Source organism: Cydia strobilella, chromosome 13, assembly GCF_947568885.1.
Source record: "Cydia strobilella chromosome 13, ilCydStro3.1, whole genome shotgun sequence".
NCBI classification, from domain to species: Eukaryota; Metazoa; Arthropoda; class Insecta; order Lepidoptera; family Tortricidae; genus Cydia; species Cydia strobilella.
This window is the reverse complement of record NC_086053.1, coordinates 13384284-13409553: the sequence shown is the minus strand read 5'-3', so window position 1 is coordinate 13409553 and position 25270 is coordinate 13384284. Positions and strand designations below refer to the sequence as shown.

The 25270-nt window shown below is 38.7% G+C and overlaps 1 protein-coding gene across 1 annotated transcript in view; it reads left to right on the top strand.

The window, feature by feature from the left end:
* LOC134746924 (dorsal root ganglia homeobox protein) overlaps positions 1-25270 on the top strand; it is a 95825-nt gene that overhangs the window by 4936 nt on the left and 65619 nt on the right. Inside the window, exon 3 of the mRNA XM_063681495.1 lies at positions 18533-18650. Coding sequence (XP_063537565.1) covers positions 18533-18650 — 118 coding nt within the window. The remainder of the gene's footprint in view (positions 1-18532; positions 18651-25270) is intronic.

The window sequence follows — 25270 nt, the reverse complement described above, 5'->3', positions numbered from 1 at the left end:
CGTCATCGAACAGATGGCGTTAGGGAGCTAGAACGCAATTAGCTAGAAGCCTACATCGCGGTTACGAAGTTTCAAATGTCACTTACTATATATACTCCTTCTGACTAACTCTCAGTGGACTTCGGTCCCCAGGCATAACACCCGCCTGGAGAGAGTACTCTCTATCGCCCTCTTACTACTTACCACAGGTCTATTACTAGAAAAATGTTACTTTATAAACTCATCTGTTTTATAAGACTGTTTGTTTCTTAATAAATAATAATAATAATAAAAAAATGTGCGGACGTCTGCCCCCTTATTCAAAAAACTTGTGCAGCGTACTACGTAGGCGAACAACACGCGAAAGCGAAGCGATGCGGCGCGGGGTGAATCAATCCTTTGATACCTATACAAGTGTCCTACGTGGGCGATCTCGCTGCGAACGCGAACGCTGTGGGCCCGCCGAGTTCGATAGTTGTTCGCTTACGTAAGACGCAGCGTAAGGTGCGTGTCTGTGTGATAATGATAGCAGACAAAGTAGAAGGAATATAATTATTATGATTATGATTAGATATTCTAGTAATAAAAAAATATTATGATGTTTTCGATTTAGGGAAAAATAAAAATAAATTACTACCTTGAGCGTGGTTTGAAATCAAGACGTTTTGAAACACTGGTCCAAAAGGTTTCGCCAGTATAATTATAACTTTTAGGTTAAAAAATAATTAAAAGTTGCGCTAGTAGGTACATGATAGGTATGTAAAAACAAAAAATGGCAGTTAAAATAGTTACTAATTATCGTACAAAGCGTTTTAGAGTCTAAAAAACGATTTTCACCAACACATTGTTAACGTTAAATACGCTAAATGGCGAAACGTAATATGTACTACTATTGTTTATTACACTTTTAGGCTTGGCCCAGTTTAAGAAAAAATTACACGTCATATTTCCTTAGACCCCCCCTCCCCCCACGGTGAACAATCGCGATTTTTTTCAGACCCCTCCCCCGTCATATGACGTGATTAATGGATGCCCCCTTAACTAAACGCAATGCGCCATTTTACACTGTTCCCTGGTTTTGGTTAGTCTGTCCTTGCAAATATAGTACTAAGTACAGAAGGTTCACTCTCTAACAAAACGCGTCTATTACGACAGATATGACCGCAAGGTGGCGCAAGCGCGAAAAGGCGTCCGTTCCGTAGCGGTGCGCGGCAACTACTATAGCGCATGGTAGCGACGCGACGAAATCGCGAAGTGAGCCACGCCTGCCTATACGTTAAGAGTAATTGAGGCAACAGGTAAAAACTCGCTTGACGGCCATCTTCCGCTTCCATCGCAAGTTTCGCGCGGCGCGCCATATCTTTTGTTTCTTTCTAATTTCATGACTTTAAGCCCTTTCTTAAATGTAAATTAAAGACATTAGGTATGTACAGACAGAACGTAACCGTCTAGTTGGAATCGCCAAACTAACAAACTCTAAGCACGATCAATTTAATTACCGGAAGTAACATAACTCCGTAGACTTATTATGTAAAGCCAGTTTAAAGTTGATATTAAAAGCCTCCGCGTTCGCTAACTCGATCCGCCTGATGAAGTGAGGGGGCTATTCTGGATATGTGAATTATGTAAATCATCCTGCCTGTATCCTGCCTAAGAGCATTTTCACATTGTTCTATCCGATATCGGATGTAGGTTCCTACATCCCCGTAGTCAAGCCGCGGGGGCACGCCCGGGCGCCGTCCTTAGCGGTCACGCATATTACAACAAGCATTATGCCTACACATACGCACACAAACAAATATTTCTGACCCGGGTATGTCCTTAAACTGCGTCCGGACCCGGATATGTCCTTAAACTACGTCCAAAAGAGAGGTATAGGCACTGTGAATGACATCTCGCTTTGTGTGGTAGGGCACAGGACAGCGGATGTCATTCCAGATCTAGAGCAGAGCCCAACTGGGGAAGTACCTCCACCTTACAGAAAACCGCAGCCAAATAACACTAGACCCTACTCATAGTGTTGTGTTCCTGCCGGTAAGGTTGCCAGAGCTCAACGAGGGAGAGAAGTGTTAGGGTCGGCAACGCGCGTGTAATATCTCCGGTGTTGCAGGCGTCCATAGGCTACGGTAACTGCTTACCATCAGGCGGGCCGTATGCTTGATTGTCACCGACGTGGTATAACAAAAAAAAATTATCGGTCCGACAGCTGACGGGGGCCTCCGACACGGCTGAATTTATCGGAAGCGCCTTTCCGATATCGGATGTCGGAAGGCGCCTATGACAAGAGGAGAGTGCCATTGGCATTAAGTCCACTTATTTGGGTTATTTATAATTTTTTAGTAATAATAATTTATTAAATGCATAGAGAACACAAATATCTTCTTACATTTTACTTCCTTCCGACATCCGATATCGGATCGGACAATGTGAAAACGCTGTAACGGTGAACGGTGTCGCCCGCAGTATTTCCAGACCGATACGCCATTCACACCTCCAGGAAAAGAGCGTACTCCTTCAGGAAAAAACCTTAAAGGCCTGCCACTCCACCTTAAAGCCCTGCCACTCCATCTTAAAGGCCTGCCACTCCACCTTAAAGCCCTGCCACTCCATCTTAAAGGCCTGCCACTCCACCTTAAAGGCCTGCCACTCCACCTTAAAGCCCTGCCACTCCATCTTAAAGGCTTGCCACTCCACCTTAAAGGCCTGCCACTCCATCTTAAAGGCCGGCCACTCCACCTTAAAGGCCTGCCACTCCACCTTAAAGGTGCATTGTCACGCACTTGCAATACCTCTGGTTCTGCAAATGTCCATATTAATACAATTTGCAGTTAAATGAAGAAATTGCGCGTTTCTTGCGTGTCGTGTCCAATGTCCATCATCATCATCATTAACTTAAGAGTTATTCTCTTGTCGGTGGAGTATCTTCCAGCTTTCCCTATCCCGCGCCAGCTCTTTGACTTTTTGATACGACACGACCCCTACTTTTTCTTTCACTTGATCTAAAAAGCTGCGTCTGGGTTTTCCTCTACCCCGCTTCCTTTCTATCCGCCCCTCCAGGATAGTTTTAAAGAAGTAGTCGTGTCGTATTAAGTTTCCAATCATTTTCCCGCGTCTATTTGCAATAGTGTTCAGAATAGCTCTTCTTTCACTCACTCTTCTTAGCACCTCCTCATTCGTTATCCTGTCTCTCCAACTAATGCCTTCCATTCGCCTCCAGCACCACATTTCAAATGCTTCCATTCTCTTTCTATCTCTTAGGGTCATTGTCCACGTTTCACTTCCATAAAGGGCTATACTCCAGATGTACACCTTAATCAGTAGCTTCTTGCTTCTGCATGATAAACGGGATGGTCCAATGTCCATCCACCTGATTTAGTTGAGCCAATAGCTTTGGTTACTCCGCCAGCCTAAGTCAATAATTTCACAATATTATTCTAGCTAGACTGAACACGCTAACTGCACAAACTTGTCATTGCATACTATAAGCTCTATGCTTGATGTAGCACTTGGCATGAAACTTATAGCGTGGTCCGACGACTCTACTAATAGCTGTATTCCACTTGCCCCTTTAGTTGCTATACCTAAATGAATTCACTTAGGTATAGCAACTTAGTAAAGGCAAGTGGATGAATTTATTTAAGTATAGCAATTGGTATCGCACGCTTCAGGAATAGCCTCATCGCATACCAATTATATGCAAGCTTCGAAACTAGGGGCGCTATAGCCTTTTGTGAATACTATAGCGGCAGCAAATTGAGTTGTTTGCGTGTCGTTAATATGCATGTGCAGAATAGGGCTTAGGTGTAGTGTGAAAATTGTGTGTAGTGTAGGTAAATACCTACCTAATGAACAGACATTTACATAATTATGTATTCAATGTTTGGGCATAAATACATTCTGATTCTATGCAATTGGACTGGCTATATTTTGTACATTATGGCCAGTTATTCATGAGCGACATATTATGTGATACATACTAAGTAATCATAATCATAGATCATAAACTGACTGATAATAAGAAATAAATTTCTTAGTATTGATAAGATTTTTAGGGTTCCGTACCCAAAGGGTAAAAACGGGACCCTATTACTAAGACTCCACTGTCCTTCTGTCTGCCTGTCTGTCTGTCTCATGAACCGTGATAGCTAGACAATTGAAATTTTCACAGATGATGTATTTCTGTTGCCGCTATAACAATTAATACTAAAAAGTACGGAACCCTCGGTGGGCGAGTCCGACTCGCACTTTTTACATATTATTTATAGTATGACTGAAACTTTATTCTTCGTGAAATCTACGTTCGGATACTAACTTATTACAAAACCCAATTCCCCTGATACTGAACGCCACAATATAATATTGTAGAATTAATAGGGTCAGCATGCGAAGTTTATTCAATAGAAATAACGCTCAATTGCGCCGCGTCTCGTACCTAGTAATTGTTCGTAATTGATCTCGACGGTTCGTATTGCTCTTCCAATCCTGTACCACGCATTCGCCTCTGGCTAACTAGTATAAGTGTAACCTCACACTAGCGCATTTTGAACCCCTACATCTCAGTCATGTGCTTGTTAGGTTCACCGAACCTAGAAGATTCGACTTATCGTAAAACCAGTTCAAAGCATAATACTTTGAAAAAGGTTTGAGCCTAGGCTTTTTAGGCCTAGGCTTCTAGGTTTTGAGCGTCGGCCCGTCGGCGTCTAGTCAAATCTATGGCTGATGCTCGACCGCCTCGAAGCAATGTTGGCGCAACTGCGCAGCGACGCCATTTTCTATAGCACTGAGTAGACGCCGATACTCAAAAGACGCTAGTGTGGGGTGGCTTCTAGGCTCAAAACTTTTTCAAAGTATTGATTATGCTTTAAATTGGTTTTACGATGAGTCGAATTTTCTTGGATCGGTGAACCTTACAAGCACATGACTCTTGAGATGTAAGGGGTTGTGTAAAAGGACGTGTATGGTATGGGAAAGATTGTCGTTTAAGTCGTTTAGATTGATGGCTAGAGTACGGTAACTACGGTAAGGTTTGCGGCGAAGGTATGCGTAGCTCAATTACTTTTGTATTTTGGTTACTGACTAGCGCACAAGTTAAAATAATGTTGTATGAATTGCAGCATTCATGTAATAAATTTTCAATTGTGAATCATAATAAAGGAATAAAGGAAAACGTTCCCCAAGTCCGCCATTTGTACATTGTTGTATATATTTTGTGCAATAAAATTTAAATAAATAAATAATTCCTCTGTGGCTCATATTTCTGTTTTGTAATTCAATATGTTTTTTTTCATCGCACTGCCCCAAGTAACCCGTTATTAACAGTTAATTTAAACGTTCAATTGATCTCCATTACCATTTATAAAACTCCGATACCGTCGTGATTAAATATTATTGATTGTTTAGAAACAAGCGGGCTGAATCGTATTGTTGAATCGTAAAATAATTTGTTTCAATTGATAACAATGAATTTACATATTATGCGGTGCAATGTACACTGTGACACAGTGACGTTATGAACTTTCGCTTATGTTTAACCTAATGCCTACACAACTGTAGTTACTGGCAAGCTGCCTTTGGACCAATATTTTAAACTTTCGCGTTTTGAACACATATCACATTTAAAATCGGGTCTATCGCGAATTTATTTTGTTACCTTTATTTACCACCACCACCACCAGTGAAACCTGTGTCGAAACGTCGGTAAATAAATGTAACAAAATAAATTCGCGATAGACCCAATTTTAATTGTGGTTCAATATACCTATAAATCCTATAATACCTAATACGTCATAGCACGTAGCGTAGAAACCATAAATATAAATTCTTTATTTTATACAGACCCATATATATATTATAGAAACAATACCTAGTACCGCGCGCGACGACCCGAAGTGAATGTTGGCGTCTGACACCAAAGCTTTTGCTTCTCTGTCAAAAGCCGTTTTTGTCTAAACGACAGCGCCGAGTTCGCTAAGGTCTTTTTGCTCTTTGGCTCTCCAGCCCAGCAGTACTTAATAGGACGTCCAGACGGGGTTTGGTCATTTGGTACTCCAGAGTACGCCCTCCAGACTGCACGGTTGTCACCCATCCGGACTACGTGCCCGAGCCATCGGAGTTTGACGGCTTTCGTTTCTCCAATGATATTCTGACACGATCTTACATTTTCTGGTTTTCTAACTAAAGCGTGGTGCAGCTCAAGCACAGGATTATCTAGGTAGAAGAGATCGCTAATAAGCAACCTACTCTAAATAATCTTTCGGTGATGTTTCAATCTTTGATATATTTTTACTTAGCATCTAAAGAGCCATTTGACTTCGAACCACAGGGGGAAATTAAAACATAATTAGTCTCGTCTGATTTTGTTACAATGATAATTTCCTTTAGGTAGATACCTGAAAATTAAATGATATTCCGTTCACAAGCTTTTGCATAAATTATTCAAAATTTCGTAATTCCTATATTTTGATTAATAACTTGCACGAACTAATTCAACCTTCATAATGAAATAGCCAAACTCGCCGTTCACTGCTATGGCAAAGCAAATCGTCTAAAAACTTTCTTAACATCCTATTTACTTCCACCGAGATTTATAAAATCAACCTTAACGCGTAAAACACAGAGTTCATTTTAGTATTTAAGATCAACGAAAGATACGAGGTCAAGGCAGTAACGTGTCGAAATTCGATACAACGGAGGATAATTGAACTCATTAAGTCGCTTGCCAGATAAATTAATTATGTTTCGCGTCCAAATTGATCTGGCCGGGCATGCGTCATTGTGGTACGAGACGAGAATTGCTCTGGTGACAAAATGAAATATGTAGTTGGATATCACTTCAATACTAGTACCTATTAAGAGTCACAAACCCCCCACTTATAAGCCACTCCCATATATAATCGAGGTTACGCTCAATTTCATGTTATTTCACGTTTGTCGTTTTAAAAAGAAAGCGTAACTTCAATTGTATGGCGGCGACTAAGGTTCTTGTGACTCAGTAGGCAAGGCCTGTTTCCTGCGGTCGCAGCATGGTTCCATTTTTATCGCTTGTCACTATGCCCGTCACTTTCGCACTTACATACTTGTTAGAGCGTGACAGGCATGGTGACAGGTGATAAAAATAACACCGTGCTACGGGAGTAGACTATCACAATGGCTAGAATAAGCCAGATGTCGCTAATGATAACATGCGGGGACGCTGAAAATCGTGCAGTGATGATGAAAATGTAAAAAAACCGGACAAGTGCGAGTCGGACTCGCCCACCGAGGGTTCCGTACTTTTTAGTATTTGTTGTTGTAGCGGCAACAGAATTACATCATCTGTGAAAATTTCAACTATAACGCTTCATGAGATACAGCCTGGTGACAGACAGACGGACAGCGGAGTCTTAGTAATAGGTCCCTTTCGGGTACGGAACCCTAAAAAGCAGAATATGAATTTCGTAGGCATGTAGGTAAACGTCTTTGGGGGAGACCTTTGTCTAGTAATGGCAAGAATTTATTGGGCTCTCTTAGCTCAAGTCTGCGCGTTAGTAGATGTCAGCAGAAGTAATCTAATCTAATCCTAAATTAATTGAAATAAATATTTAAAAAAATTAATTGCTGTCGTTCTATAAAATTGGTATATTAGCTATACGAATATTTACAGGTATTTGTACCTATCCGCCAATATTCCCGTGTTAGCTCAGCAAACAGTTTATTAATCATACCTTTTACACACTTCGGCACAGACTACCCAGTGTTAGATGACCTCCGAAAACGTTCAGTTCTTACGATTCCCAGATATAAGTTAAACTAGAGACTCGCTCAGAGTGGATGAAAAATACTTGGCGAATAGACAGGCAAACAGTTTTCGTTCAAAAACGAGAGCAAACACAATTTGGCGCGCAATCGCGTTTGTATCGCTTAATTTGACGACTCATTAATGAATTGGATTAATTTCAGTTAATGTCTAATTAATGTTGTACCTGAGCTGCGCTCGTTACGCGAAATGTTTAGATTTAATTAATTATTTTCATCAGTTTATAAGTTGATGTTGCTTTTTATCGTATGAAGTACCTACTAACTGAAAATTTGTGTTCGACCGAAGTTTTGGTTTCGGTTTCGGCATAAAAATCATGTTTTAGCCCAAGGTTCGGCTTCGGCCAAAAAACTGCCGAACCTTTTGGCGCGAAATTTACAATATTGCAGTTTCGGATCGCGTTCGGCTAGTTTTTATATGATAGTGAATTCTAATATGTCTTTCTTAATTCGTTTAGTTAGTTTTTTGATACCACTTGCACAAATGTGTTACATTGTACAACTTTTTGAGAACTAATTTTCTAATTAGATATTATTATCAAAATTTTTGATTTGTGTCAAAATTATTTTCGTTGTCTTGTTTTTTGTCCCCAAAAAATGTGACGGAGTGGAGCTTTTTGTATGGGGTGAAATTTAGTTTTTAATTTTTCGCAAGAGAATTATAATCTACAGCTAGAAAGACATATCTACAATAGCACTCAACTTTATTTATTTATTTGATGTAGTATAAAACAAAGTTGCTTCCTGCTGTCTGTCTGTCACTATGTTTGCTTAGATCTTTAAAACTACGTTATGTTAAGCGTCAAACTTCTATGAAATTATGACGTGTAAATAACACTTGCACAGTCTGCGCTGTTAGACCAAGATAACTCTGCAACGATTTAACGAGTTAGAGCCTCTAACTCTTATTGTCTCTGATATAACGAATTTAAAGTAAATACATCTAGGTAAATAAATTCGATTGCTAAGGCCCACTTGCACCATCCCCCTAACCCGGGGTTAAGCGGTTAAACCGTTAACCCAGTGTCAAATAATACTGGTAACCATGGTAACTCCAGGTTAAACCGGTTAACTCGGGTTAGTGGAATGGTGCAAGAGGGCCTAAGTGAGTTAAAGCAGGTAAACTAATTCTTTTCAATAATTTAAAGAACAGATAAAATCAGTTCTCACACGAACCCCGTCGCTGCCCGATAAAAGATCCTTTGCAGCGTCACCGACAATTTCACTTGATGCCAAAAAATGCGGCTTTTGTTTTTACTCCAATTGAATTACGTTGTTTATGGTGCAAAAGACCTACAGACCTTATAATGAGGTAAGTGGCTGGATGTGTGAGATTTAACCACCCTCCTAACAAGAATGTCCTTCTCGGCTATTCATATCGCAGGTGTTTTGTTTCGCACATTGAGGTACTTTATAAATAAAGGGCCTATTTATGGAGCATAATCAGTTTTTTAGGTTTGACGTAAGTCACAAATGGTAGATTAATTAAAAAAAGAAGGTTTCAAGGTCTCGTTTTGCATGTAATCTCCCTTGTATCTGGAGAGCAAAATCGTATTCTTTGGGTTCCGTACCAAAAAGGTACAAAAGGAACCCTTATGGTGCGACTCTGTCCGTCCGTCTTATCGCTAAATATCTCGAGAACTACTAAATCTATCGATTTGAAATTTGGAATAGCCATGAACAACGCTAACCCAGACACATTGTTATTTTTTTTATATTAAATATGAAAAATGCCCATATACCTATATCAAGAGGGGGCAAAATTTCAGTCTAGTTACTGCTTTCTATAGCTGGTCAAGCAAAACTTGTCAGTAGGAACAGTCGGCAAATTTAAAAAAATGTAGGCGCGAAGGGATATCATCCAATAGAAAATTTGAATTTCGCGCCTTTTTCTAGTGACAAGATTTGCTTGACCAACTATATAAGCTCAGGTATTACGGTTTTGACAAAGGCACTGTAAAATGGTTCGCGAGTTATCTAACCAATAGAAAACAGTTAGTTGAAATCCCTGGAGCTAATGGTAAGAGCATAGCGTCCGAAATAAGCACGGTCTCTAGAGAAGTGCCTCAGGGCTCAATTTTGGGCCCATTATTGTTTATCTTATACTGCAGTTGATTCAACTAGTGTAATATGCACTCCAAATTCCATATAAATGCCGATGATCTTCGAATTTATATTGATTTCAACAGCATAAACTGCGTCAATCAAATTAATAAGCTCAATGAGGATTTGGAGCTCGTACCTATCTAATTGGTCACACTCAAACTCACTCCATTTAAATCCGACAATATATTATTCTAGGGCCTATAAATAAAATTGATAACATATCTAAATCTAACATCTTAGTACGTATAAACAATGAACCCTTAGAACGTGTCCAGGAAGCTCGTATAATCTGGGAGTCGTCATTGATGGCGAACTTCGCTATGAAACACATGTGCAAAATACAATACGCAACTCCTTCTACCAATTGAAAGTTTTGAAAATACGCGAATTCCTTCATGTTGAGCTAAGAGTTAAACTCTGTGAGGCGCTGGTGCTCTCAACACTAAACTATCAGGCCAATTTGAACAATAAGATATACGTTCTAGTTCTAGAAACGATATGGATTAGATGTCAGTGTCAAAAATGACGTTTTTGTTTGAAGACACGTCATTTTTGACACTGACATATTTAATCCATATTGAGTGACACAGAAGAATACTGCCAATCTTAAGCAGTCCTATTCCCGTTAGTCAAACTGAGTCGGTAATCGATTAACGACATTACAATCACTGTCAATACCTGTCAAGACAAACGTGTCAAGGTTGGCGCACGAGGATGCGGCGAGTAATAATAAATAAATGGGATTATGAGCCCCACGTCACGGATTAAATGATAGTTACTGAATAGCACAGGACGTTGTAATACGGAACTACAGTTTATAAATAAAAAACCGGCCAAGTCCGAGTCGGACTAGTGCACCGAGGGTTCCGTACTTTTTAGTCGTTATAGCGGCAACAGAAATACATCATCTGTGAAAATTTCAACTGTCTAGCTATCACGGTTCATGAGATACAGCCTGGTGACAGACAGACGGACAGCGGAGTCTTAGTAATAGGGTTCCGTTTTTACCCTTTGGGTACGGAACCGTAAAAATGGGACAGAGCCGTAAAATATAATCGTACATGGCGCTCGCAACGATGGTATTTAATATGGACGTTGACTAAGATCAGTTAAAACATGTAGTAAATGGGGCTCTCGACGATGGCACGTTTTTTGTATGGAATTAGATGATGCCATAGAAAGTTAATTGATCGTCACCTTCCCCATTGCAAATTGATTTTTCTTAAAGTGAGCTGTCAAATATGTTACTAACCCGTAAGTAGGTATGTGAACCTAGAAAGTAAAAATAAAATGTGAAATATCGCAAATACATTTTTCGTACAGTCGTTTTTCATAAGTGCACACCAAATAGTTATAGTAGAAGACGAGACGAAAACATCGTTTACGGCCCCAAATATTTTGCGGTAACTTTGGTTCACAACCGAAGTTACAACCGAAGATAGTTTACCAGAAGGCTTACCGCAAAAAAACGAAAATCGAAATTTCGTTATCCGCTTCTCTATCGCATTCGCATATTAAGAGGCAGATAATGAAATTTCGATTTTCGTTTTTCGCGGTAGGGCCTCTGTTTTGGCTGTCAAACTTGATGACCTCTTCTGCATATTATGCTACTGCACACGGTCGGAAGCTAGCCAAAGGAACTCTTTAACGAATTAAAGCAACCACATCGATTTAGAAGCTATTAAAAAGAAATACTTTTGCACTGACATTGAACACGTAACAAGCAATAATGCCGGTGATAACAGACAGTAAGGCGGTAACGCGATAATGTGATAAATGGGATTATGTCGACCCCACGCGCCGACAGGACGAGCCAATACAACGCGATGGTTACACTCAGCGCATAGAACGAGCATAGGCAAAATAAAATCGCCATTGCAAATTACCAATATTATGAATGTGAAAGTTTTTCGCTGAACTTTGCATTCAAAACACAGAGCATTTTATATCGATCCATAAGTATATAGTTTAAGGAGTTTATTTGCCCGAAATATCTAGAATCGTATTGAGGCCGTGCTTTTCATAGATTTTGAAGTTTAAAAATACATACCTTAAATTAAAAGCTTAAATTGTTCTTAAAAACAAAAACATTCAGAATACATTGCAAGTATTGCAACTCCATTCTAACCCTTTATCAGCCAGACAGTTCAAAAATGACAATCGAATGTCAGTCTTAGTCAACAAAGAAGGGCCGTTTGTCGTATCTATCAAGCCTGATTAAGACAGGGTTAAAACGAACGATATTCTTTAGATTCTTTATTATATTACTATTGACAGAGTGCAGAGGTGTTGTGGGTTGTATAGAGGTTATGATGTAAATTATTCATCATATACAATAGGGTATATTAAAATGTCAAGAAAAACAATATGAAGTTCTTTCGAATGACACTGATACTGCAGCATGTGCGAAAGATTTTTCGCAGCTATTGCAGACGTTCTATTTTATTTTAACTCTTTTCCAGGTTGTACTAATCTAAAAGGTTTTCCTATAAAATCCAAACATATTCCAAATGAGTAGTTACGTTTTGGTGATTAATTTGAAGAAGAGCCATATTCCCCGAAAGACCAATCTAATTTAAACCTTTAATCGGATTGCTAAGGTTGAAATTAAATTGACACGTTATGTGGTCTATGAATCGTACTACCTATGCCTGTAAAAGGGTTAGCCTTTATATAAATACAAGTATTTTGTTTCCGCCTGTGACAACCCTGCGCGCGCTGACGTCAGAGCGTCGCCCGCGCATCGCTTAGCTCTATTGCTCCATTAATGTCATTTATGCTCGCCAACACGTGGGCCATTGCAATTGAATTTCATTGCCATTTTCCTCTGGCAAACGAAGTTATGTCACTGAAAGAATGTTAACCAAATTGTCTGAGATTGCTGGCTTGATTGTACTGTTTGGGTATGACGTGAGTGTTGAACTATTTAAACATTATAAATGTAGCTACAGAGGAATTCAAACTGATTTCTACTGATTACTAACTTTAAATATGCCTGAAAGTTTGTGATTATCATTGTGTATTGATTTGCCTATCTACATTAAATTGGTGATACAAAATCAATGTTTTACATACATCTTCCCTAAACTAAGCCCCTCAATTAAGTCTGATGCTTTAAAAATAATCAAAAGTAATTTGTTATTTTTTTTTATTTTATCCCGTTTTTTTAGGCTTCACATGGTTATCCTAACAAAGAAAAGGTTAAAGTATTTCAAATGAACATTTTCCTCTTTGGTTATCAATCACCTGCCACAGTTTATGATGTAAACGTGTTTTGATTAGTACTTGTCACTTGTCAAAGAAAATAAGATTTTATGCAAGATTTCGGTTTTACAATAAAATTTAAGATAAAATTATTCTCGAGAAACGTGTTGACGATTTTGCTACAAGAAGTGCCGGAGAAAAATTTGGAGAATCCTCATTTCCGGCAAGATGGTGCACCAGCGCAGTTTGCTCTAAGTGTGCGAAATCATTTGGAGCAAGAGTTCCCTGACAGATGGATTGGACGAAACGGCCCAGTCGCAAAGCCGTCTCGAAGTCCCAATCTTCGCATGGCCGACTCGACATCCTTTGCGGGGCGAAATTAAAAGGAGAGTGTACGCACGGGAATCAAATACCGTCTATGAACTTCGCCAAAAGATAATTGAGGTGTTCAATTCTGTGAAAGCCAATGCAGACTCAAAATCAATCATATGAATTAGACTTCGTGTCCAGGAAGGCGGTGGGCATTTTGCACACATCTTAAAATACGTTTAGGTAAAGTAGGTGCACACTACTTATTGAAACGTTGGTATTTTAAGATTCTGTTACATTCGGTAGATTACGTACATTAATAAATAATTTAATTTAAATTGATTCGCTTATTATTACCATAAATGTATCAGGGTACATAAGACTAAACAGCTTAAGGCCAGTCCAGACGGGAACAGTTTTGTGCTACTCTGATTAAATTGTCTAATCAAATCAGGTGGTGTGGATGCAAACGCCAATTTTGCCCGCCGATTCCCCTTTTCTTCGATTGTAAGATTATGACCGATACAATGGAGATTTGTGACGCCAGTAGGCGCGTTTAGGGGCATTATCTTTTAATTTAGAGCACTTAAATGTCACCATAATTCTCCCGTCCGTCTAGACTGGGCTTTAGTTACACGAGTGTCACTAATGGTGATATCGATAATTATTAACTTACATTGAAAACATCGAGTGACAGGTATGACAGTTAGGTATTTAACGTGGGGTAACCACACTTCGGGACTTTAATTATTTGTTTTATTAGAAAATTAGCGATAATTAAATACAGCTAATTTTAACAACGGAGTTACTGTAGTATACTATTGGGCATTAACTGAGCCACAATCAAGTGTTTTGTATCACCAATTTAATGTCACCCTGTATATAGGTATCTATTGTGTTTAGTGCATATATATTGAGAAACCACTGATCAATAGTGAGAAAGAGGATATAATTTGGTTTCTCTGTTTCCGCTACCCAAACTTTCTCAGGAAGAGATTGCTCTTTAACGATACCGCCTGTTGTCTGCTTATGTCTTTAATCAATTGTTTTTTCCTTTACGTTGTATCTTTCACTGAGAGAATAAAAATTATATGTCTATCTAGTCAGTTTTTTCTCTTCGTATCGCTAAAATGATAGGATGACGATCAGGACTTGAATAGACTGATCTAATATATAACTATTGCGATATGCCGACCGGTTACATAAACTCCCCCCGACGGGCAAAGGACACGGAGCGCATAAATCAATTAATTTCGATGAGTAAATTGCTGCTGCAGCGACTGAATCCGTTGCACCGTATGCGCACTTACTAGTATGCAACTCGTAGGTGTTGCATGCGCTAGATGGTGCATTTTTATTTATTTAGGCAGAAACAGTCTCAGTCTCAACATTGACTCATTATAAATTACCGTAAAACCACCCAACTATGGTCTGGTTAGTATGTATTTTATGTATTTTAATCTATAATATGTTATTTCTTTATTTTATGAGTAGACAATATGTTAAGTAGTTTACTTTTTTAAATATTAGTTTATACATCCTGTAAGTTTGTCTATCTGACCTGGTTATAGTTTTCCACTCATCTACTCGAAGGTTCCTTATAGGGATAAGTTCGCCTTTGTACTTCCATTACTGTAATTTTATTTTTGTAAACCTGTGTTGTGTACAATAAAGTGTCTTCGGTTACCGCGATAGTTACTCATGAAATAAAACTATGAAAACGGATTATATCGCGTATATATATATATCTTTACTTGAAAAATAATTATAGTGTATAACTAGCCTTATGAACCGATTTTGCATGTACAACCAGCCTTAAAGTTTGTAGTCTATGATTGTTCATTATTTTAGTATGTGGGTATTTTTGCATTTTGTAATTTTTCCTCAGTCACCCGTTGACCACGAACGCTGTAAAGAGTTCGAAACGTCGGGATGTATTATAAATTCAATATACGCGATATAATCCGTTTTCATAGTTTTATTTTACAATAAAGTGATTACTACTACTACTGCTACTATAGTCTCCATGACTACTACTATGTATGGTCCAAACTGTCCAAAAGCTCTTAAACTATGGTCCAAACTTAACTCGAATATCTTCGTTGAGGTGTGACTTTTATTTGAAAATCGTTGTTCCATGGAAAAATATTTGTATAAATAGAAGACATAACCCAGAAAAAAAACAGAATATTGATTTAATTATACTTAATTAATTTAATTACTTAGGGTCCCTACGAATTGAACATGTTGACCATTGTACTCCTAGACTATAGTTGGGTGGATTTACGGTAGGTACTAAATGTGACGTTTTCAAGCAAAAGGTACCACATTGTCGGTTGTCGATAAGGTTGATTCTAAATTGAAGCTATATGTAAATACCGTCTTATAGACAACCGACAATAAGTACCCTTTTGGTTGAAAATGGCACAAATACTCTAAATAGGGAATATTACACATATTCGATCGATAGAGAGATTAGAGAGGCAGATAACGAAATTTAGATTTTCGCGTTTCGCGGTAGGCCACCTGTAAACAAACCGCCTTGATGCATCAATGTCATAGTGAAGACTTGTCAAAAAACTGTTTAAGGCAGTATGTATGTTACTCTATGATTTAGCATGTGCACTAGTGCTGCACTCTGGCGGCAGAACATTGCAGTAATATTCCCTATTGTGGACTTTTCACAGAGAATTTTTATCCTCGTAAGGCCCACCATACAAAGTTTCCCTGTTTTTAATTTGAACCTTGTTGCACAGTAGACTTAGTAGTAGTAGTAAAGAAGTTGACTGAAAGTTGCCACTGTAGTTGACTTTCGTTTGCTTTAGAAAACAATGAAACAAAAGAAATGCTACCTTAATTTAGTTTTTAAAAGGTTCGACTTAGATTGAAACAGGGTGTGCATTGTAATGCACATGGGGCCTTACGTGGTTAAAATAATATATGTAAACCTAAACATTAAAACATTAAAATTTACGAGTTATCGATAATGCATCGTTAATATTTTTGATTCACAAAACTATGAAGTTCAATGTGATCTATATTATCGCTTTTCTTTGTTGAGAATAAAAAATTTGGGGTTTAACAGTGTACACATTATCAATGTGTAGGTATTTGTTTTATAGCTATGTCCACGCTTTTAAATCTATTTAAGGAAAATATATAAAAAAACCGGCCAAGTGCGAGTCAGACTCGCGCACGAAGGGTTCCGCACCATTACACAAAAAAATCACGTGTGTTGTATAGGAGCCCCACTTAAATATTTATTTTATTCTGTTTTTAGTATTTGTTGTTATAGCGGCAACAGAAATACATCATCTGTGAAAATTTCAACTGTCTAGCTATCACGGTTCATGAGATACAGCCTGGTGACAGACGGACGGACAGACAGACAGACAGACAACGGTCTATAGGGTCCCGTTTTTATCCTTCTTTCATTAATTAAAACAAAAATATTACAAAAACCGCGAAATAGAATCAGTGCTAACCCGTTATATTTTCTTGCGTATTTATTACCTATGCATGCTTTTACTTTTTGTTTGTATTGTATCCCGTATCATTTCCGGGAAAAGGCGAACTTTAAATCAATTTTTTTTAGTAACCATTGGTGATTATATATTTTTTTATATCAGTTGATAATCGCTTGTTAATAAATTAAGTACCTATATATTTATTAGGTATATCTGGGTTATTTAATATAAAGTTTGTACACTAACTACACTTAGTTTTGGATTTTTTTATCACGGATTTTTATTTTGGAATCACGAGCCGTTTTGATTCTAATAGGAGAAAAAAATGTCCTAAACTTTCCATACACTTTTCGATTCGTCCATTCATACCGTCATACAAAGTATGAAAAATAGTCATGGAATAATAATAAAAATATTGAGACACGTTTTTATCTCTCATTAGGAATGCAAGATCTCGCGATTCTAACTAGAAAATACAGTCTGACAAAAAAAAGTAAAATTTAAAAAGTGGCAACACTGTTGTGTCATCCCGTTATTCTTAGATTGATTTGAAAGGGACGATACTATAGTGTTGCCACTTTTTAATTTCTACTCTTTTTTGCCAGACTGTAACTAGTAAAAAAAATGTATTGTACAACTTTAAAATAAAATGGCCCGTCTTTATCCCATCAGCAATTTAATGGCAAACGAGAAAGTGGTACCACTTGCCCTATAACAACGCCATATCCGTGTTGTGTTTACACTAACCACTGGAAAGCGACAAAGCTAAAAATCAAGCCATCTAGACCACGATCACGAATCTAACACTATCCCGCATTACCATAGAAACGAGCCCGCCGATTACAGGGCGCGATGTGGATCACGGCTTAAAGATCTATAGATCTTTATTCTTGTGCGCGCGCACTGTAATTGTGTTCGGCGTCATAATCATAGATTAAGCGAGCGCTTTGATTGAATATTAATCTGGTGCTATGTTGTGGGGAAATAGGTATGCGGTTTTAAACGGTGTGTTTAGTGTTGTATTATGATAGATTTAATTGCGATTTTAATGGTGGTAATTGTTAAAAGAACAATGATAGTGAATGCTGGCCTCGCAAATCTCTGTCACTACGCATTTTAATGATCGTATTTGGTGATGTATACATTTGTGACATTTATTTCTTTACAATTATATAAGATTTACACTAGGTTAAGATTGTAGGTGTTTTAACCAATACTATGGACATCATTCTGAAAATATATAAGTTTATTCAATTCAATACGTTTTGAGCCTAATTATGTAAATAATGAATAAAAGGGAGCCACTTTTGAAAGGTACATGTCCAATAATCTAAGAAAAATCAAGGATCATATTTCGATCTTTTTTCTTTTCGAAGATATATTTATTTTACAAACATTTAAATTAACAAGTATTTACTGGAAAAAGTTCATTTGTTTTCTGGAGGGATTAAAAGGATGGGGTTGTTAAAAAATGGAGTGAATAGGTTTTTAAAAGTGGGCATAACGCGCATGTGAGACTTCTGGACCCACAGAGTGAGCAGTAGACTTGTTAAGCAAGGACTTGGCATCACAAATACACTATTTTCTAAAAATGTATGATACAAACTTTGAGATGTCTTAAGACTACTCACGCTTTTGTTTACCTCTATATTAATTTGGCTGTTTTGGTCCAGCTGGCGAGCGGCGGTGGCGGCGGCCGAGGTCTCTTCTGCTACCATTGCCCGCCGAGCCTGCCGCCGCACCAACACAGACTGCCCGCCCTGGAGTACCCCTTCACCGCCTCGCACCCTTGTAAGTACACGGTACCACTACTGGCCCGTCTTCTGCTACCACTGCCCGCCGTGCCTGCCGCCGCACCAACACAGACTGCCCGCCCTGGAGTACCCCTTCACCGCCTAGCACCCTTGCAAGTATACGGTACCACTACTGGCCCGTCTTCTGCTACCACTGCCCGCCGAGCCTGCCGCCGCACCAACACAGACTGCCCGCCCTGGAGTACCCCTTCACCGCCTCGCACCCTTGTAAGTACACGGTACCACTACTGGCCCGTCTTCTGCTACCACTGCCCGCCGTGCCTGCCGCCGCACCAACACAGACTGCCCGCCCTGGAGTACCCCTTCACCGCCTAGCACCCTTGCAAGTATACGGTACCACTACTGACCCGTCTTCTGCTACCACTGCCCGCCGAGCCTGCCGCCGCACCAACACAGACTGTCCGCCCTGGAGTACCCCTTCACCGCCTCACACCCTTGTAAGTACACGGTAACACTACAGGCCCGTCTTCTGCTACCAATGCTCACCGAGGCTGCCGACGAAACACCTGCTAGAACCTGTGCGGAAACAGAAGAGTCGTGGAACGTAAGGGAGTCCATACATTCTACGACTTCTCTTTCCGTACAGACTTTATCTGCCTTGGAATACCGTTTCACAGCCTCACACCCTTGTAATTATCATAAGAGGAGACTAAAATCAACACTGGGCATTAATAGATTTTATGGCATTACAAGTTTCCGAATAATTGTACTATTCTAGTACCTCCTATGGTCAAGCTTCAACAACTCCTGGTCTGTTGCCACGACTTCCCGACGACCGACGACTGAACGTAGGTGAGCATTTTTCAAAATATTGAATACCTGAATCTCACTGATCCTGATACTTTTGGATTCCTCCAACTCAGAATGACTAGCATATTTAATCATGATGCTATAAAAAGTCCCAAAAAATTGTATGGAAATTTGTGACAAAAAGTGAAAATTTTCACACTAATTCGTGACATAATGGAACGGCCATTTTATTTTTTAATGGTAGAATAGAGAATGCTGACGATTCTTAGTAGAATGACCCCAAGAAAGTCCATAATTGTAAGAAACAGGTTTTCAGTACCTATTTTTTTTGGAAAACGCTCAAGTACGTCTCAGTATCTGTCGAAAAATAGGCAATTCTTTAAAAGATTGTACAACACATAAAAATTTGCAACTCGCTCCATAAATATCCCATTTTATTAGCGGCACACGCCACCACACCAACATACTCGTAGGTCAGGTCCGATTAGTCCACTTATCGGTCGGCAAACTCCTAACTAAGTTCCTCCTCCAGTCCCCACAAACTCCATTACTCTAACCTCTTGTCTTATACCGATTTTACAACTCGATTTTCATCGCTAACTCGATACCAGTATCGATGGACGGCTAATGAATCTGTATTATTAAATTTGGAATTCGGTTACGGTTTTAATTGATTCGAAATTTTAAATTTAAAAGCGGTTAATCGGATTTGCAGTTATTGTCGTCGATACTGCAATGAATTAATGAATATTTTATTTATGTTGCACTTTATTCATTTGCGGTTTTTAAAATTACATAAAATATAAATATGGAAATGAAAAGATAAGTGCTTTATGCGCTTAAAAAAATATGAAACCCTCTGATTATTATAATTGCAAAAATAATTTACTTCATTTACTTAAAGTACCAAACCAAAAAAAAAAAATAGGAATAACAAACTATTTCAAAATTAGAATTATTTCAAACGTATCGATTTAGTCCACCGTTCGGTTCCTTTTCAGTCAGATCCACATCCTCTAACTTGTATATATTACTGCTCCATCTTCATAGAAGGCTAGAGCTAACATTTTGCCTTTTATATAAAATTAGTGCACTATTCAAAAATAGTTTAAAATCATTCAAAGGAGTCATACAAAAACTGCTTCATTTTAAATAGTATACATAGGAACCTACCACTAAAACAGTTTAGCGCAAACTGTCCGCTAAAAACGCCCCAAAAGTTCCTAATTCAAAAAAAATCAGTTTCTTACGGTAACCCCTCGCGCGAGGGGTGGTAATGTGCTAATGAATAGAAGGCAGACGAGACGGGGTGGCGCGGGGTGGCGGGGGATGGGCGGGGCTCCCTTGGGATTGGTCGCCGCTGGCGTCATCTATTATTCATAAAATAGTTTTTGAGTCGCGCCAATGTCGCTTTAAACGAGTTACGTCCTCTAACTCAATAAGGATCATGTCACTTTTGATTAGTCCCAGCAGCTTTTTTGCGATCAAAGAGAACATAACTGCGTTACTCGACGGCCTTATTTAATTACGGCCGTCGAAAATGACAGCCAGCGTAGCTAATTTGGATATTGTTAATTTTTAAAATCTATTAACGAATTGCTGGATGGGAGGTTTTTAAAAGCGTAGGTAAAAACGCGGCTAAGCGGATCGTTTAAAAATGCATAAAGCAATTTGGCTCGGAGTCGGGCGGTTAGCAATCACATCGCGCGATGAGCTGCGAAACGTTTACTTAACTCTTTCACTGGTGTATACTGAGCTCGATGTACTGCCACTGAATAAGTTATAGTATTATCATTCAGAACGGCCATGCACCGCCCCGCCCCGATTCGAATTACCTCGCCCCGCGACAGCAGATTGACGACCTTTTGCCGATCGCTCAGTACTGTTTTTAAGTAACTTACTCACACAATGACGCATGTCGCGTGTGCAGACGTGCAGTTCACACATAGAAACGCAAGTGATTTTTGATGTATACCGTGTCCGCCCTGTGGTACTGGGCTGCGATATCCCTTCCGCAACCCAGAGGTATCAGCGAGCTTATTAACCTCTAGCATCCCACGGTCCTAAATCTAATAATACTAATTACCTACCTACAATGAAATTTAAACCATTATTAAATGAAACAGAATTGTGTATGTTTTGTTTCGTGCGATTTTAATACAAAACAAATTCAAATTATTCTTGTACCTATGTTGAATCGCTAACGGTCATGGCAAGCTTTATCCACGTGATAAAATAAGTGTCACTTTTAACACCACGCGATTGCGAGACTGTAACAGACTGCCATATAATATGACTATCATATCTGTACAGTTAGGCTTCCAAAATATGTAAGTTCTAAAGTTGCTTCAAGTAGATTTTAAAATTGTGATTGATTACCTATACCCAAATATATTCAATGCAAGCGATAAGTACTTACCATAACTTAACGACATTAATAACTAATTTTAACTTGGTACGGGGTCATCTAAGCTAGTTAAAGCCCCTCATACCTAATCAATGTGATTTAAGAAACTTCAAACTCTTAATTGAATGTTGAACAGGGAACTCACTCAAATCTGATTAGTCCCACCACTAGATATTATCAAAATCCAACTTCTTTGAATATGAAAAAATATATATTAAAAGTATTAAATTATAAAAGAATACTAATGGTCGGAAAGTAAAAATTTATCTCTTTGGGTACGGAATAAATTCAGATGGTTAAGAATACTGACTATGATATACGGTTTTTCTATACAAAAAAAAAACCAATAGAATAGAATAGAGGTACCAATTCTTACAATATTAATCTAAACTATATAACTCCTTTGACCACCATGGTGACCGACATCACTATAATTCTAACCCACTAAAAACGCCTCTAAACTGTTCTGACGGCCGGGTTAAACTCATTTAGAAATAGGTCACTTCTGTGGACAATACAATGAAAGTTAACGACTCTGATACATATATATATTCCGTTTTTCTGATTTGAGTTTCAAGTACTGAAAAAATGTATCCCGCCTGTAAAGGTGCCGCGTAAACATTTGCTTCAGGTTCCCTTAAATTTGCGATGTCTACAGGAAAGACGCGATCGAGTGTTGAAAAAAAAACCGGACAAGTGCGCGTCGAACTCGCCCACCGAGGGTTCCGTACTTTTTAGTATTTGTTGTTGTAGCGGCAACAGAAATACATCATCAGTCTGATGCAACCTGGTGACAGACAGACGGACGGACAGCGGAGTCTTAGTAATAGGGTCCCGTTTTTACCCTTTGGGTGCGGAACGCTAAAAATGTGTATGACCTGGTCATACTCTAGTTTATTTAATCCCAAAAGCTTAAAAGAAATAAAACTCATCAAGCACCACCAAGGATAGTTCCCGCCGCGCCGGCCGGATGCTGCCAACTTTTCAATTTCCGCTCCCAGGTCCCAGGGATTTTTCTACGTGATGAGAACTCAATTATTAACACTCAATTAATGAAAATATTTATAATCCGGTGTAATCCTCGCTTTTGTTACTTAACATTTCTTTTTCGCCGGAATTTAATTCGGCCTTTATTAATCTTTGCGTTTTTGAGATTTTGTGAAGAGATTTTATTTTGCTTGCAAGTATGATTATTTGTGCAGACCGAGAACGGACAAATCGTAGCAAACTGTGTACTTCATTTCTCTTCTGGGTAGATTACTTATTCAGATAAAAAATGGGTATTTATCAAAGAGTACTCAACAGTACCTACAGTCATATCTTACAGATCAAAATTATCGAAATGTATGTGTACCTACGAGTAGAGAGTAAAGGATGACTCACGTTAGACCGGGCCGTGTCCGGGCCGGAGCATCCGGCGCTTACTTTTCTATGATATGACAGGTGATCACGTGATGCTTTCCATAGAAAATGAAGCGCCGGAAGCTCCGGCCCGGACATGGCCCGGTCTAACGTGAGTCATCCTTCATTTCATTTCATTTCATTACATCCTTAAGTCAGATAAGGTGTTCTAGATATCTTAGTTTAAAAGGTATCACGAGAGCTAGATAAGATTTTACTTAAAAGTGCTTACGGTAATTATTAAGATGTTTTAAGGAGCTGCTGAAAACAATCTAAATCCCACTTTCCCTTACCCACTCGAAAGTTGACTTCCAATTTACCACCACATTATGACATCTACAACAAATCGCTACTCAATCTAAAATGCACTTTACTTATAAAACAAAAAGTCCATTTTCCAATGTACCAAAACAGTCACCGTAAAGTGATAAGACTGTACAACTGAAATTGCGTTGTATTAGAACAGCATAAAGTTAATTTTTGAATGGGGTAGGAGCAGATGCGGTAGAGTGAGTCGTTAGGCAGTTGAGTCGCCAATTAGTCGCGGCACCTGTGCTTGTGTTTGTTAATAAGTGTTTGTGTGACAAATGTGTGCGTTATCCAGTTTACTACAAAGGATACTCACTACTCTACACATACTAGACGTCAAAAGAATAGAATCCCTAGGATTTTTTTTCCGTCTTCATAAAGTTTTTTTAATTTTTTAGTCTTGCACTTTATCTAGATCGAATTCATGTTGTGTTTTTTAATCATTACTCTTTGTTAAGTTATTTATCTTTAGAAGAATAAAAAAACAGAATTTAGTTTAATTTCGGCAATCCTCCTCCTAGCCTTAATTCTCTAGGGCAGGAAGTAGGTATACATTACATACCTAGAGGCGTATTTTGATTGTAATAACAGGTAATGAATTTGATCTTCGTTATTCTCTGTCCAATATTTCATTTCACGTGTACGTCTTCGGGAACAAGAATAGGGATTTGGCTCATGTAAATTGTCATTAAATAATTAGTAATTAGAGGTACTAATAATTCTAGATTGTTTGTTAATGATCGAGGTAGGTACTTACAAAAATGATTAGAACAAAACAAAAACTAGGTATACCACAAATAAGTTAATAATAATATTGAAAATATTAAATATGCACTCGATAAACTACGAGTAACTAAGTACTATAACTAAATTACCGCCCGAGTGCGCTGCAAATTGAAATGAATAAACTTCTGAATAAAAATATCCCGTCATAATTATATCCACAGATCACTTCCTACCAGAGGAAGCATAGTTAAGACAAGTCGAAATCACGGAAATCACCAGTATCACTATACACATTATTTATTAGAAAATGAAAGAAAAGGATTTTTTTTCCATATTATATTATTATTATTATTTATTTAAATTATTTACACGGCATCACAGCATAGGCCAATACACCGAATAATTAAACTAGTTACAGGTATACAAATTACAAATACAAAATATATATAAAGTAAAATACAAATAGTCAAGTCCAATACAAGTGCTGGAAAGCCTATCATCCTTCATCTCACAAAACCTCAGACACTCCTGGCACACATTCGCCCATCTCCACGCAAACAAGTCGCACTCTGGTGCTGATGTCAGGAGTGCATTGAGCAGCGATAACGCGCGGAGGAGTGGCGAGTTTCTGTGCGATACTGTGCGCGCTGCCGGCACAGACAATAGTGGACGCGTTCGCGGCCTCAAGCAGACTCGAGGAATATCCGGGACGTACAACCTCAAGACTCCAGCTACCAGTTCCGGGCAGTCCGAGTCACCGCGCAATATGCGACAAGCCGTAGTCAGCAAGATGTTGTTGCGCCTTACCTCTAGAGAATTATATCCAAGGCAGCCTAGTAAGAATTTTGTTGGGTACAAAAAGGGGTAGTACCCATATCTTTTTTTGTACAGAAATCTCAAAAAGGCCTTTTGGATTTTCTCTAGAAGTAAGGCGTACGAGGACTCGTACGGGTTCCAAATAATAGATGAAGCCTCAAGCTTGCTCCTCACTAAGGCGTTGAAAA